This window comes from Scleropages formosus, chromosome 18 (genome assembly GCF_900964775.1).
Source record: "Scleropages formosus chromosome 18, fSclFor1.1, whole genome shotgun sequence".
Classification (NCBI taxonomy): Eukaryota; Metazoa; Chordata; class Actinopteri; order Osteoglossiformes; family Osteoglossidae; genus Scleropages; species Scleropages formosus.
In genome coordinates, this window is record NC_041823.1 from 5,156,108 (window position 1) to 5,172,709 (window position 16,602).

Here is a 16,602-nt window from a genome sequence, read left to right on the forward strand (position 1 = left end):
AGAGCTGCTCTGGAACTCATGTACACATGTGGTGGTAAACATGGATGACAACACACCTGTGGGCTGCAGGCTGTTGTGTAACCAGCATGTTTACGTTCAGTTATTTATCTGACACTTTCCTCCAAAACAACTTACAACGTTAGGCTACTTGAAATTTTTTACCAATTTATAAAGGGGGGTAATATTACTGGAGCAATTTACTGTAGCTGGTGGTGGGATTCAAACCCACAACTTTCGGAGCCAAAGCTAGCAGGTCTAACCACTACATTAAGACTAGTGCTCCTTCTAGTCAATAAACCAGGTTATCAATCAAGGCAGCAAAAACTAAACACTGAACTCTGATTGGTCAATACACCAAGGGAAAACTGTGACTGATAGTTGGCAATAGCCAATGAAATTGACAGAATAAGTCAGCTGACCGCAACGAGGATTTACTAATGGATCGCTTTGAAAGTGCTGGTGATTGACAGCTCTCAATGGCCAATGAAATAAGAAGACAACCCACTGGCAGTAAAGAGACTCTTAATAGTTTGCAGTACAACTGACAATTAGTTTTAAGGAAGAAGTTAAAACATTAATTTTTTTGTAAAAAATTGTCTATCATTAAAGTAAAAATTTGTATTAAGTGCATATGTAATGATCAATTACATAATTATATGTAATTACTTAAAAAGATATATTTAGAAATTCAATTTTAAATTTTCCTTCGTCATGATATATGTATTTATATTATAAGTAAAAATAATTTTCTGTTGTATATGAAAAAAAAAATAAAATAAAGGGAAAAGGATGACAGAAATGTAAGTTTGTCTGTAATTTTTTTCTCTATATTTTTTAGGCAGTGATATCTGTTTTAGAGAATTTTAGAATCTGGAACTGATGATATTCAGTGTATTTCACTTACCCTGAATGAATACAGTAAAAATAGTGTGCCGTATAAATGGTCTAGTAAAGGTGAATAATGTTGACCGTGTCTGTACCTCTCCTTTTCCTTTTGGTACAGCGGGTAATGCTGGTGCATCAGATTGCCTGAGCTGTGCATCCGGTTATGGGTTTGAATCCCAAATACAAGTCCAGGAGCAGTTACGTGATGGTAACCTATTCCTATAGCCTCTCTTACTATGGAGGGCAATCTGAGGGGAATCTGACTTGAAGTTCAGTCCGTCTCATACAACTTGAGCTTTTTACTAAAAAAAAATGATATCATTAAAGGTAAAAACATTGTATAAATAACTCCAATAACATTCAAGACTAAAAAAGGGAAAGCGAAGTATTAAAGATGCCTTGGACCAGCTTGTTTCTCCCTTTAATACCGGTGTAAAAAAAAAGGCTGAATCATGGAGATAAATGGTGACATGACCTCGATGTTGGAAGGCACCGGTGTTCTGCCTGTTTGGTTTGGCTCAGGACCGGCCGGGCCCGGTCCGGCCCGTTGTTGTCAAATCGCTCTCGTCCATAAATCACAGACAAGCGCTGAGAAACTGGGTTGTTTACCAGAGACCCGCAGTTCTCCATGTCCCCCAAAACATAAACATTGCAAGAAGCCTACAGATGATCAGTCTCTTGGGGGGGGTGAGGGTAGGGGTCTTTTTCCCACTCTTTCAATAACCCTGGGCTCTTACTGTACCCCCCTTGGGCCAGATGACATCTCATCGACTAATTGCCCCAGGGGCTGTTTCTACCCTCAGGAGCAGCGAATGGGAGAAGGGGGACACAGAGGGCAGAGACTATAGGTGTTGTGGCGCTATTTTGGGACACAAACACGGGAACGGGACACCATGCAAATCATGTGGCGGCGCGTGGACTGCCGGATGATGAAATTCAAAGACGTGGGGTGACAGGTGGGACCGACAGAGACGCGTCCTGCCAGCTGTGGTCTGCGAGCAGCGGGTGAAAACAAGGAGTATGCGGAGCGCGGGGAGGGGGAGGCCGCGGGGCCTGTCCTCACACCCTTCGTGGCGCAGTTCTTTCTGTCTTTCAGGAACCGTTTCGGCCTATTTTTAGGGTTTCCTTTGTTCCGACGTCCAGGAGAACTCAGCGCTCTTCCCACTTTCGGCGCGCGCGTGTGCGTCTGTGTGTTTTTTCGAGCCAGAGCCGCCGATGTGCGTGTAGGAAACCCCCCGGATGATGGGGGCTGCAGGCCGCGAGCCAAGCGCTCCCCGCCGTTAAATATTTTTGAGTAGAAGCAGGACACGGGACATGGGACACGGGACACAGGTCACATGCTGTTCCAGTGGACGCGGTGAGCTGGTGTCGCAGCTGCTTCAGCGGTCGAGCCAGACTCTAAATACTAGATGGCATAAACAATACTTCTTATTGCTATTAATAGAAGACTTGTTTCCTTTTTTTAAAATGTGATTTTTTTTTTTTTCCCTTATTCTTCCTTTGTAATTCTCACTTTTGATTTTTCTTTATCGTTCACTTCTTTGTTTCTCAAATTTTGATTTCCCTTTATCCGTCGCTCCTCCGAGGCCGAACCTGGACAGCGCGATGCTTCGCTTTGGAGCGTCGCCCAAGTTGCCAAATTTGCTGCTGTCCTTTATATTCTCAGAAGTTAAAGCGGTTACCTCACCCAAATTTCCCACACAACCCCCACGGCTTCCTTTGACATTAAAAATAAACTTTTTGCATCCTCTCTGGGAGGAAGCAGCGCCTAAAATACTTTAGAGAATCTCGTTACATTTTCTTTTAAATGTTTTATTCTAAGGAATGCTCTGCCTTGTTTTATTTTTCGGGGACGGCATTTTTTGCAGTTCAGCTCCCCATATTTGACGGCCTGCCAACGTACACATCGGAGGGCAAGTCGTCAAATGCGCCGATGAAACGCGACGCTGCGCTGCTTCAACTTAATATTTAGCAACTCGCGAACAGCGAGTCCCGAGAGCGGGAGAAGCAGCTTAGAAACGTCTCTCCATCAATCCGGCGGTGATAGATCCAGGTGAAAGTACTGGAACAGGGCAAAGCCTCAGAGCTGTTTAACGCAATCACACACACACACACACACACACACACACACACACACACACACACACCTGATCGTCCGTGCTCCTTATTTATTGTTGCCATTACTCATCGTGCCCTTTGACTTTTTCTTCCAAACACACACCATCATGCTCTCCTGGAAGTGCCATGGGAGAGGCATCTGCTCCGCGGCTCCGGTTACCTCGCATCTGGTCTGGGCGGCCAGTCAAGGCTGTCATGGGATGGCGTAGCAGCAGCCCCGGCCCGCTCGCCCGCCCGCCCGCTCGCACCGCACCGCACCGGGGCCGCAGGGCTGGGAAGTGAGACGCTGATGCATCGCCACATTTCAGAGCGCCGAGCCCTCAGATGCTGCAGTCATTCAGACACGTCTGTGAAAATCATTATCATTATCATTGTTATTAACCGCAACAGTAACTATCGTTTAATATCGCCCCGAGATCGAGCCATTCATTTTTGTCCAGAGGATATAGGTTTTTAATACAGGGGGACAGCTTGTAACGCAGCGGTTAGCACCCCTGCCTTTAGACCTAAGGTCGCAGGTTCGATTCCCACTAGAACCCTTGGGCAAAATATTTACCCTAAAACTGCTCCAGTAAAAACGTACCGAGCTGCGTAAATGGGTAAATAATTCACTTTGGAAAAAAGCGTCAGCTAAATGAATAACTGCAAATATCCCCCAAACTGTACGTGCTACAATGCTGAGTCTGAAAGCACCTAACAGAGAAGATGCTATCCTTCTAATCGATAGCACATGTTTGGGGGCCGGACTTGGACAGCTGCTAGAAATCCGAGTAATTCATCCGGAAAACCCTTTTTACTGGGTTTTATGAGGTTACACAATCCATTAACCACGACACGGCAACACAACATCGAACGGGGGACGATACAAATGGATAAAAGATGAAAAAAAGCAATGGCTGTCAACTTTACAGCACTGTGCAAAAGTCTTAGGCACTTAGATGTTTCACAAAAATATTTGTTTTACACAGTTATTTAATGTCTTCTGCATAGTGTCAACGGAAAAGAGCATGTTTTAGATTTCCAAGCATTCCCTTTGCAAAAAGTTACAGTATAACAGTAAGGGTTTTGTATGTTGATAAAGAAAGTACACACACACTGTCTGAAACCACTCATCCCAAACGGGGTCATGGCAAACTGGAGCCTAAGCCGGCAACACAGGGCGAAAGGCTGGAGGGGACACACCCAGGATGGGACACCAGTCCATCATAAGGCACCCGAAGCAGGACTCGAACCCCAGACCCACCTGAGAGCGGGGCCCAGCCAAGCCCGCTGAGACCCCACTCGGGACAAGCACTCGTTGACGATGGATGGTTACTAAGTTTTGTAGGAAGTTTTTTAATTAAGAGCATTATTTTTGGACGCATTCTCACTTTACAGCTTTTTTTCCCAACCAAGTCCCTAACTTTTGCATAGTACTGTAAATCAAAGAGCTACACAAATAAATAAAAGCACCAGGAAATTATGACAGACCGGCATAACAAGTTATTATAATAAACATAAAACATTATAGTCCAATCATTAACATATTGCGGTCCAATTACACTCATGCCTGAATTGTGTTGTTAATATATTACCTATTTTAATTAATTTCTTAATATTTATTTTGTATGATTTAGCTGCCCAAGAAACACTTGTTCTAAAATGATCTATTTATATAGGGCTCCTTATGAAATTCACATTGCGTGCTTTGCTCAAAGGCACAACAGCAAGGCCTTTCCTGGGACAGCAGCCTCCTGGTGTCAAATGTGATGCCTCAGCCGTTATGTTTCCTGCTCTCCGTTGAGCTCCACATGTCCTGCCCGAGAGCATGTGAGACTCATTTACACATTAACCTTCCGAAATAGAGAAGGGGATGTTTCTTCAGCAGACGCTGTCCTTCTCAGATTGGCCACACCATCCGACACACACCCTGCTCCCCGGATCCTGTTCTGGGTTTTACTGAAGAGGCCCTAGAGCAGATCAACAGCTATGTGTGTTTTCAGCTGCACACTGAAGCCGCGCGCGGTGGTAACAATGACATTACGTTTAGTTTAACCCAAGATGACAAGATCACAGTTTGGTTCTACAAACAGAACTGAGATTCACAATAATCTCATCATGTTGTCTGTAAATATTAACTGCTTTCAATCATTAACCACTAGAGGAAATGATGGACAAAATATGCATGTAAGCGGTATCCTAGAGGGGGGTATGGCGGTGCGGCGGGTTTGGCCTGTGCCTGCTCTCCGGTGGGTCTGGGGTTCAAGTCCTGCTTGGGGTGCCTTGCGATGGAGTGGCGTCCCGTCCTGGGTATGCCCCTCCCCCTCCAGCCTTGTACTCTGCGTTGCCAGGTTAAGCTCTGGTTTGCCGTGACCCCACTTGGGACAAGTAGTTTCAGACAGTGTGTGTGTGGGTACCCTAGATATATGTAACAGAGGTTATAATATTTAGGGCTGTGGCCTTAAAACCTGAAGGTTCATCGTTCGAATCCCACCTCCTGCTGGTAGCTGTGGCCAAGACAATTGGCCAGAAGTGATGAGTAAAAACACAGTGTGCTAGAAAATGGCAAATCACTGTAAAGCTAATCATCTAACAGTTTAAATCACTTTAAACAAAGGAGTCAGATCAATAAAAGTTCACAATAAAGAATAATTAACAGCTGAACTATTAATGTTTACATTCATGCATTCAACTTTTCTCCAAACTCAGAGTGTACAAGTGTGTATTCCACAACAGACAAAGAGCTTTAGATATAGACATTGGATTATCAACATGGATTGTATTATTAAATGTGTTAATGTAACGTTTGTACTCTTTAACTTTGCCTTCTCTCCACGGCACTGCCGGCACCTTTCACCGTGTGCCTACCTGCAGTACCTGTACACTTTCACACGTGCATCTGCGGAGGAGTGAGTGGTTCACGGGGTCAGGGGGTCGAGGTTTACGGAGCGGCACCAAGATAGAGACAGAGGACAATGCTGAGGACACAGATGATGCTCCGCCCAGGCTGACTGTCCTCTTCATCATTCCTTCCTGATTAGAGACACAAGAGGACTGTGCTCTTTGTGTTCGCACAGCTGATCTGAAGGAAGTGGAGTTAAACATTGAGTGAAATAAACAGTCAGCGCATCAGAAGCTGCCAAATGGGTTACCAGTAAGCATTTAAACAGCACTCGCTGCTGAGATTTAATTTCAAACATTGAAATATATCAGGCATGGATATGTTATATATAATAATAATTACATGCAACATTATCAAAAAGCATTTTTCTCCTTTAATTTCCTCCTTAAATGTCCTCTTTTAATTTCAAACGTTATATCATATGAATTATATAATTTTCCCATTGATGTAGCATTATCATAGAGCATCTATTCTCCTTTAATTTTAAACCTTGTATCATATATGTATATATAATAATCTCCCCACTGTACATCACACGTACCATTACCGAAAAGCATTTTTCTCTAATTTTCTAATATATATTAATTTATAAATTAATGTATATGAATAATTTCTATTAAATTTCTCCTTACGGTATATATGTTATATAAAGTAACTGACTGTAACATTACCAAACAACATTTTTTCTACTTTAAAAGTCTATATATAGCACTTTAAAATGACACGATTCATGAAATAACTCAATAACTTCCTTCACTTTTCACAATCCTTTGTTTTTAACTTTTTTTCTGCTTCTCTGATTCATTGTGTCCGCATTCAATACAGTTGCAACTGAGCTCGTGAGGGAAGGAACGCGTTTTTTAACAAAGTCATATTTTATTTGTAAACACGCGCGCGCAAGATGGAGGCGCTCGAGCCGATGGAAACGAATTATGAAATGATGACGATGAGGAGAAGGACGGTTTCCAGGCGAGGTGTTGCAACCCTGCGCGAGATGGTAAACAAAGCCACGTGCTGCGCGAGCGCGTCCAGAAAGGGGGCGGGGCCGAGTCGCGAGCCCTTCCGGTCCGCGCGCCGCGGGGATATAAGCACTGCGGTGCGCGTCGCGCATCAGATCGCTGCTCATCAACAGATCAGAGGCTGAGAAGAAGAAGAAGAAGAAGAAGAAGAAGAAGAAGAAGGGGGAGAGAGAGAGAGAGAGAGAGAGAGAGCGAGCGAGCGAGCGAGCGAGCGAGCGAGCTCTGCGTTGCCACCAGACTCCTTCCTTCTGCATCACATCTCTAGGTCTCTGCTTCACTCGAGATCACCAGATCTTCACATCTCAGGCTCACGAGATCATCACACCTCCAGCTGCCGAGGTCACGTGGTCGGGTGGGAGATGCCATTTCTGGGGCAGGACTGGAGGTCCCCTGGGCAGAGCTGGGTGAAGACGGAGGATGGCTGGAAGAGGTCCTCGGACGAGAAGAACAACAACGTCCCGGAAGCGAAGAGGTCAGTGGGAACACGTCGGTGGGGTCCTGTCCACCCTGCTTCTCCTCTCTGTTTATGTCTCCTTATTTATCCCCGACCATCGGCTGATGTTCTGGCCCTGAAGGCCACCGCAGTAGAGGAACTTCCTGAGCTCATGAGAAGCGCAGAAGGAGCAGGGTCACATCTATCTAGATGTTTCTTCTGCCTGTTGGGACGTGCGGCGCGTTTGGGTTTCCCCTCCGCTTCTCCTCCGCCTTGCGGGACAAAGAGCTGCTGGGGAGCAATTTTTTAAAGTGTTAGACACAGAAAAAGCACGCGTACAGTACCTCCAGCTGGAGTGAACTCGGCCTCTCGCACACACGCACGCGCGCACGCACGCACACACGCGCACGGCACGCTCGCGAAGTCGGACCTCGCAGGCAGTGTTTTGCTGTTAATCATTGTTCCAGGAATAGAAGCCACGGTGAAAGGATTATCAGACATCTGTTAGGTGCTGTATGGATTCCAAAGCAGAGCGGCGCGCCAGGAGAAGATGTCGAGATGCTTACGCTACGTCGGGTCGAACCCTCGGCTTTTAACGGAGGCTCGTGCGCGATGCCGTTTATCCCTCACGCCCCTGTGTGAACGTGACCTTTCAGATGCTGCGAACATGAGGAGTTCTACAAGGAGGAGCTCTTTCTCGCCATGAGCTACGATGTGGCCGCCAAGAAGCGCAAGAAGGACCTTCTGAACAACAACAACAGCAGCAGCAGCGCGAAGGTTCCCTGTAAGTCCGCGTCGCGTCCGACCGGAAACGCGCAGTGTGTACGGACGGCCGTGTGTGTGACCGCACTCTGTTCTCCCCCCCCCTCAGATTTCCACAGAGACAAATGGATATATGTGCACAAGGGAAGTACTAAAGAGGTACTGTGGCTGTCCTTGGAGAGTCTCTCTCTCTCTATCTCGCGCGCACACACACACGCACACACGCACACACACACACACACACACACACACACACACGCCATGTGGTCTCGCGACGCTTCATCCGTCTCTCTCTTCTCCAGCGTCACGGGTACTGCACCCTGGGAGAGGCCTTCAACCGCCTGGACTTCTCCAGCGCCATCATGGACACCAGGAGGTTCAATTATGTCGTGAGGGTGAGTCCAGTAGGCAGCCACCGCACGCGCACACACACACACACACACACACACACACACACACACACACACATGCAGAACACACTCTCTCGGATTAAAGGGCTGGATCTCAGCTGCTGGGCGTTGTACGCGTCCGCCTTCGTCTTATCACCCGGGTCCAGGCGGGGCGCCCATGGAGACGTCCCCTCTCTTATTTAAAGGACCAGAGAGGTGTGTTTTCTGCAGTTCTCACACACACACACACACACACACACACACACACACACAGAGTGTGTGGCAAACACGAGCCAGAGCACCCCCAGATCTGTCAGCGCAGTGCAGGGATTGAAGGTGCAGTTTTATAGATGGTTGTGGACCAGCGGGGAGGTTCCTCTTGACGCCCAGGTGCCACCTGGAGTCGCAGAGTCGACCAAACGCACGCTCGCAACTGCGGTACACCGTAGGGCAGCGTCCCGGACCGGCACCGTGAACGGGGCCCCCAAGTCAAATGACGCAGAACGCTCTGGAAACAATGACACTGTGGTTCCCCCCCACCGCTACTTGTTCTAGATTTTATTTCGGGGGAAGGGAACACCGTTTTCGTTGACCTCCCGCCTTGGTTAAGGTCCACGAGGTCCGTGGTGTGACTGCGACAGGTGCCGATGTTGGAGAGGGACTTGTTGTCACCGAGCTGAACACCTTTCCCCTACAAACTGCCCGCGTGAGCCGCAGCGTCTGTAGGAAAATTCCGGAAGGACTTTCCCGTCACTCCAGATATCCACGTGCCATAGCGCCTCCTGGGACTCGGTGGACTCGTGTGAGATGTGCCACACAACTGGGGCGTTTGCAAGGTGCAATGTGACCCAACGCCAAACTGCTGGTTCACCGGAAAGATTATTCTCGTTATTTATTAATTTATCTGACACTTTGAGTTAGAGTTACACTGATTTACCCTGAACTACTTAGGCTGATTTACCCTTTCATGCATTTTTTTTAAACTGTATCAGTTTAGGGTAGCTACCTTGGTCAGGGGTCCTACAGTAGGACATGGGATTCAAACCTGGTATTTTTGATGGGTCTTTTCCTTGGACGCCAGGGTGGTGGTTCTAACCGTGACGCCACCTGCTGGAAAAAGATGAAAGGCGCCAAAGGGCACGGTAAAGATAACGGCTGAAGGTGCGAGGTGTCCTCCCGGCGGCGGTGGAAAAGCGAGGGGACGCGGCCAAGTCGAAGCCCGGTGACTAAGTGGGGGCTGAGAGCAGAGACGCCGTGTCCTGTTCTGCCCTGCGCCGAGATAAATAAAGAGAGAGGCACTTGAAGGGGTGGTCGAGCATTGGGGGGGCTGTTTCCCTCGGGTGCTGACAATGGTCACATGGCTGTGGTTGAGCAAGAGGCAGGAGGTGCAAACTGTGTTTCTCCATGATGTCAGCGGGGGGGTCCAGCCTGAGGGGTTTGATGCCCCTCACGACGAACACCCCCCCCCCCCCCGGGCCCATCTCGCCCCCTCCCATTTGTGTTTCTGGCTTTTACAACGAACCACCACCGTGGCGCCTGTCCAGAGACACACACCCTTCTCTTCGTGAGGAGTTTGCGTTGGCCGTCCTATTAATGAGGAATTAGTCGTAATTTCTCGCCAGCAAAATGCAAAAAAAATGGATTTTGGCACTTTATTCTGTTTTTAAAGCTTCTAACAGTTTTATGTTGTGGATGGAGTCCCACGTGGTTCATTCTACATGGTTCACTACCCTAGTGGGGACATTCTTCCTCTGAAATGTCCCAAACACACTCTCTCTCTCTCTCTCTCTCTCTCTCTCTCTCTCTCTCTCTCTCTCTCTCTCTCTCTCTCTCTCTCTCTCACACACACTCACACACACACACACACACACACACACACACACACACACACACACACACACACACACAATCCCTAGCTCCTCCTCTAGTTGGCCGTTGCGCTCTTTCGTGTTTGTCTACTTGGACTTGTCCAAACATAAGCTCTGCAGAGGCACAAGTTGGCGTCTTGAGAGCTGAGCGGAGACGCCAGCAGGCCTCGCGACCTGACTGCATACCGTGGTAAACAGCAGCACCTCTTTCGGTTGTTCATCACAGGAGGATGAGGATTGAGAAACCGAGCCCCCTCTGAAGTTTTCCAGATGCCACTATTTATTTCCCCCCGAACCTCAGCTCAAAACAAACCCCCCATCCAGGAAGAAGCATGAGCAGGCATAGACCGCGGCAGAACGGCGCGTCTCGACCGCTGACCGCTCTCTGTTTATGTCTTTTTCTCTAGCTGCTTGAGCTGATCGCCAAGTCCCAGCTGCCGTCGCTGAGCGGCGTAGCCCAGAAGAACTACATGAACATTCTGGAAAAGGTGGTGCAGAAAGGTGAGCGAAGAGGTCGGCTTTACACTATCTACCCAGGGGGTTATGGGTCCAAACCCGGGCTTGGTGAAGGTTGGTGTGGAAAAGGGTATGGGGTCGCGGCGAACCGGAGCCTAACCTGGCAACACGGGGCAAAAGGCTGGAGGGGGGGGGGGGACACACCCAGGCCAATCCGTTGCAAGGCACCCCAAGCGGAACTCGAACCCCAGCGCGGTTAACGTATTCCTGGGGGTGGGGGAGAGAGGGCTTAAGAGGCCGAAGACCGTGGTGACCGTGGGCCGGCCTGATTGACCCACCCGCCACATCTGGCACCGACGGAAGTCATGTTGGAGCAGATGGCTCCGGAGCCCCCCCCCTGCCGGCTAAAGAAAGGAGTCAGTTGTTTGGGGTGGTAATAAAGGTCCTCCGTTCTGGCAACCTGTGTAGAATATCATGTACTTTTACCTCTCTGGCATTTATGTATTTATCCTTTGTACAAAGTCCTGCCAAGGGAGAAGAATAACAATAACAATGTGTATTAAAAAGGTGTCTGCAAACTTTCAACTCTTCCATGCTGTTTTAGAAATTAATTATCATTATTTTTTAAATAAGACATTAACATATTTACATTCAGGCATTTTCCACACACTTTTCTCCAAAGTAACATGCAGCTCGGATAGGACTGAAAGAGATGGGGTTCTGTGAATCACACACACACACACGCACACACACACAATGTCTGAAGCCGCTTGTCCCGAGCGGGGGTCGCGGCGAGCCGGAGCCTAACCCGGCAACACAGGGTGTAGGGCTGGAGGGGGTGGGGGCACACCCAGGACAGGATGCCAGTCCGCCACAAGGCACCCCAAGTGGGACTCGAACCACAGACCCGACAGAGAGCGGGACCCAGTCAAGCCCGCTATGCTACCGCGCCCCCTCTGTGAATCACCCATGTAGATAAATGGGGGATTCAGCAGCTCTGAGAGATAGAGGGAGCTCATTCTACCATATGGGGAATAAAATCAGCAGCTAACTGAAAACCCAACCCTACCACCCACCCCCTTAGGAATGGGACAGTCAAGTCGAGGGGGGGTTGCGCAGTGCATTTTCCCAGGTGTGAATGGTTTTTTTTTTTTTTAAATAATGCGCATGTTCTCATGTATTTACATAAAGAACTATAGATAAATGAGTGTGGGATTGAATCCCTCTCTGAGTGAATGGCCAAACTCGGGCCATTCTGACACCCTGTCTCTCCCTGGCAGTCCTGGAGAACCAGCAGAACGTGCGACAGATCAGAGAGCTTCTGCAGACCCTCTACGTGTCCCTGTGCAGCCTGGTGCAGGACATGGGCAAGTCCGTGCTGGTGGGCAACATCAACATCTGGGTGCACCGCATGGAGAACATCCTGATGTGGCAGCAGCAGCTGGACAACATCCACATCAACAGGGTGAGCCGGAACGTGGGCAGGGAGTGATGACCTCGAGCTGGGGAAGGGGGCGGATGATTATTTCAAGAGTGGGAAGGAGATCCGTAGACTATGGAGTGCAGCAGGTTGGGAGTCATGGTCATGGTCAGTGGTATCTTATCTTTTATCCACTGATCTGACACTTTTCTCCAAAACAGCTTAGTTTTCGGTTTGTGTACTACAGCACAATGATTACAGCTGGGTCTTTTTACTTTATCAGTCCAGGGTAAGGACTTTGGTCAAGGGTATCGCAGCAGGAGGTAGGGTTGGATTTATGGTCTTGTGATGGGTCTATGGGTTCTAAATCAGTGGTTCTCACTATCACACCGCTTGGGTGGGGGAAGGGGAACTGGGGTGGGTCAAGGATGTACAATATGGCGGGGGGCCCCATGGGGAATGACACCCCCTTTTTTGTGTCCCCAGCCAACGTCAAAAGGAATGACCCTGACGGACCTTCCAGCGTGTCTGCAGCTCAACATCATGCAGAGGCTGACGGACGGCAGGGACCTGGTCAGCCTGGGCCAGGTGTGTCCGGATCTCAAGGACCTTGCCGAGGACCGGCTGCTGTGGAAGAAGCTGTGCCAGTACCACTTCACGGACCGGCAGGTACCGGCTGGCACGCAGTCGCCATCTTTCTCTCTCTCGTGCGCAAACGCGCACGGAGAGCACGGATGCTGCTGGAAAGTCTGGAAAGTGTTCTTGCGGTCTGTTTTAGATTTGTGTAAACAGAGCTGTGTTCAGGCACTCGAGGCACCATTAATTCCAGGCTCCCTACTCCGGGCGTAATGAAAACAAGCTCGGGGTGTCCACTCTGTCTCTTGCCGACAGCAGGTTGCATTCTGACGGAGCCGCATCGATTTCCATCTCCGCCGCCTAACGAAGAACAGCCTCGCTCAAGGCTTCCCTTCCCTTCCCTTTCTCTCCTGCCTCGCAGATCCGCAAGCGCCTGATCCTGTCCGACAAGGGCCACCTGGATTGGAAGACGATGTACTTCAAGCTGTGCCGCTGCTACCCGCGCAAAGAGCAGTACAGTGACACCCTGCAGTTCTGCACGCACTGCCACATCCTCTTCTGGAAGGTCGGTCGGTCAATCGGTCAATCGGTCAGCGCTGCGTCTCCATCAAGGCTTTAGGAAGCATCAGTATCAAGTCTTTTTTTTATTATATAACACCATTAATACCCTGTTAGGATAACCCTGACCCCAAAAATCACATACTGCTTAACATGGGTGAATTCCTCACCAAAGTTCAAGAGCTCCGCATGCAAATTACCTTGTTTTAACCGAACAAATGGCAAATTAATGTAAACGTTCAATGGCGAGCATCACCTGTTTAAGCTTTGGATTGGCAGTCACCCAAGTCTCCCCGATCACAGCTGCGTTGTTCTATTCCAGCAGCACGGGCGGCAGGTTTTCGGACCGTGTCGATGACCGAACTTTCCCTTCGGTTCATCGGTGCTCCATTTAGTGCGACCATCTTCAGATTAAAAAAATAAATAAACAAAATACCATCTTTTTCGTCTTGATCCGCAGATAAAATGTTGTAACTTCTGTGTTCTCACCAGCTGCACTGGGTAACCCTTCAGCAAAATGACCTGGTTCTAAATAATCCTGTTCTGGCACCTTGTAAATATCGTCATATTTCTATCCAAACTGTTTTGAAGCTTCTGTAAATTATATTTACAACATTTTACATCTCTCCATCCATCCATTTTCATTGACCGCTTGTCCTGGTCAGGGTCACGGTGGCCCAGAGTCTATCCTGAAATGACCAGGCACAAGTCACCCTGGACAGGACGCCAGTCCATTACACGACACACATAAACACGAGTACATCGGTCACGCGACCGACAGTAACTCCAATAAACTGGACGAGCCTCTAAGGTTTTAGATTATGGCCAGTGAAACAATGCGTGGCATAAATTAATTGGCGACTAATTTGAGCATTGCCAACTGTTATGTCACTAGTCCTTTCCTTAATTAATTAGTCTGATTAAGAATGAATTAATTGATCAATTAGTCAACCAGTAAGGTCATTAATTAATGAATAGTTTTATTTATTCACGTGTAGTTATTTATTTTATTTTTTTCTTTTCGTCTGCGTCCAGGATACGAACCACCCCTGCACGGCCAACAATGCGGAGAGCTGCAGCATCGCCGTTTCCCCGCAGGGCTTCATCAACCTCTTCAAATACTGAGGGGCCCCGACACAGAGGGGCCCGACTCACCTGTACATAGTGTTCATAGTGCAATCGATTCCTGGATGCCTTGAGATGGGGACTATGGGAAGTCGGCGGGGAGTGGCGGGGGGTGGCGGGGTGGGTCACGAAGGCCTGTACGTGGAGACGGGTGCGACGACGATACAAACGCTGGTGGGGCGCAGAGGAGAGACGAGGGCTTTGTAGGGGCTCGTGGAGCTCAGGACTGGGGACATTCGAGCAGCTTAGCCAGACCCTCATTTTTACGAAAAGAAAGATGTTTAAACGCGTCCGTCGTGACGTTTCCGTGATCAGATGATCGTTATTTTGGGCTCGGGTGAATTCTTATTAGATTCATCATCCCATTTGGCTTTCTCGGTGCACCCTGGGATATGCGTGGGTTTTTTTTTTTTTTTTTTTTTTCAGATCGTGGGAACATAGACTGAACCGAAGATGAACTTGCGGTACAAAAGGTGCAATCGGGTTAATTGAAGTGAATCAAACTTTCACATTTTGCACTTTGGAAAGTCGATCCTTCTAATTTTTTTTTTTTTTTACGTTGCTACTCCAAAACTTTCATAGCACATTAGAAGAAGGTTTTCGGTTCTTCTCGAATGTCCGCCACTTCTGACCAGGGTAAAAAGTACTCTTTTCGCAGTGACTTGGACACTGATGCACGTGTGATGATGGGGATGAGGAAGGACACGGTGTGGCGGTCGCTGAAGCTGGCGCTGTGTCATATGATACTTTTCTAAGTACATTTTTCACTTTTATACGTTTGATATTGTTTACTCCTTTTTTTTTCTTCCCAGCAGGTTTTAAAGTGTTTGTTTGCTGTACCGTGGTATTTGTCGGTACTGGAAGTTGGAGGTTTTCAGAATTGCTGTTCAACCGCGGCTCCTTCAGTGAAGGGCAGCGGAGCGAGGGCAGGTGTTCTGTGTATTTTTATTTTTATTTGTATGCTTGAACCCACACGTGCGACGTGAAGCAGCTTTGTGTGCAACCGATCCCTAATAGGAGGAACTTTCTCGGCTTTACGAAACCATCGGAAGATTGTTACCTCCTGCATGATGCAATGTGCACTCCTGATTTTTCATTTCATTATTTTTTTTTAAATCATCGTTGTCGTTTTTGACTCACGGATGAGCACTGTGCAGGAACAAGCCGACTGCATCAGCTGTTTGGCCACTAGTGGATCACTGTCACTCGAACCCGTGCTTGCGAGGACACGTATGTGAGATGCTGTAACACGAGCTTGTGTTGTATTGACAAATAAACAACCCGAGATGACTGATGCATCATGGGACTTGGTGGCCACGCTCTCTTCGTTCGCCCCCGCATGCACCCCATCGGCAGAGGCTACACACTTCACGGTTTGATCCACTGGGGGGGGGGACCAAATATCTAGATTTTACTAAAGATATAGAACTGGCACAAACTGGATCCAGGTATTATAGTTTGATTTATTATCTGCATTTTTCTGAAATACTTTAGAGGCTGTTTGCTCTTTTGTTTTGACTGGAGCAAATGAGGAAAAATACCTTGGCTGCGGTCGCGATGGCAATAACTCATTTACAATCGAGGCAAATAAGAGCTTTAATTACTAGCGGAGGCAGCCGAGGAAATGGCTCACGCCGCTGTTTTTGCTGATTAGAGGTCAGTCATATCAAAACGTGGCCCAGACCAAAAGAAAAATGGAAGCCAATCATACCCCTTGCTGGCAATAGCTTCCTTTCTGTATTTCTGGAATTTTCTAGTGTGGCTCCACTCCGCCCCCTGCTGGACACCGCTGTCCACAAACAGGCTCCATTACATTTATTTGTATTCATTTAGCAGACGCTTTTCTGCAAAGCGACAAACATCTCATAGAAAATACAATGTGTTCATTACATGAGCAGGAAGAGACACTTAGATGCAGACGTGCGATTCGTAAGTACAGTTAGCTTCTTTCCACCATATGAATCAATCTTCCTCACAAAAGTAGCTGCACAAAACTTTGATCAGAATTTCAACTCCTGATCACCTTCCTAGTAATTTTTTTTTGAGATACACAAACCTTTGCATTACAGGAGTAGCTGTGTAAAGGTTTATCGGGGGATGACCTCAAAGTTA

The 16,602-nt window shown here is 48.0% G+C and overlaps 1 protein-coding gene across 1 annotated transcript; it reads left to right on the top strand.

Annotated features, from left to right (window-relative positions):
- Window positions 1–7,077: 7,077 nt before the first annotated feature.
- On the top strand, window positions 7,078–15,777 carry fbxo32 (F-box protein 32). Its single transcript, XM_018763076.2, has 9 exons — window positions 7,078–7,375; window positions 7,993–8,120; window positions 8,208–8,257; window positions 8,401–8,493; window positions 10,763–10,856; window positions 12,092–12,276; window positions 12,718–12,900; window positions 13,229–13,372; window positions 14,401–15,777. Exons 1-9 carry the CDS (start codon window positions 7,263–7,265, stop codon window positions 14,488–14,490), a joined length of 1,080 nt encoding a protein of 359 aa, XP_018618592.1. The 5' UTR covers window positions 7,078–7,262; the 3' UTR covers window positions 14,491–15,777.
- The last annotated feature ends 825 nt before the right edge of the window (window positions 15,778–16,602 follow it).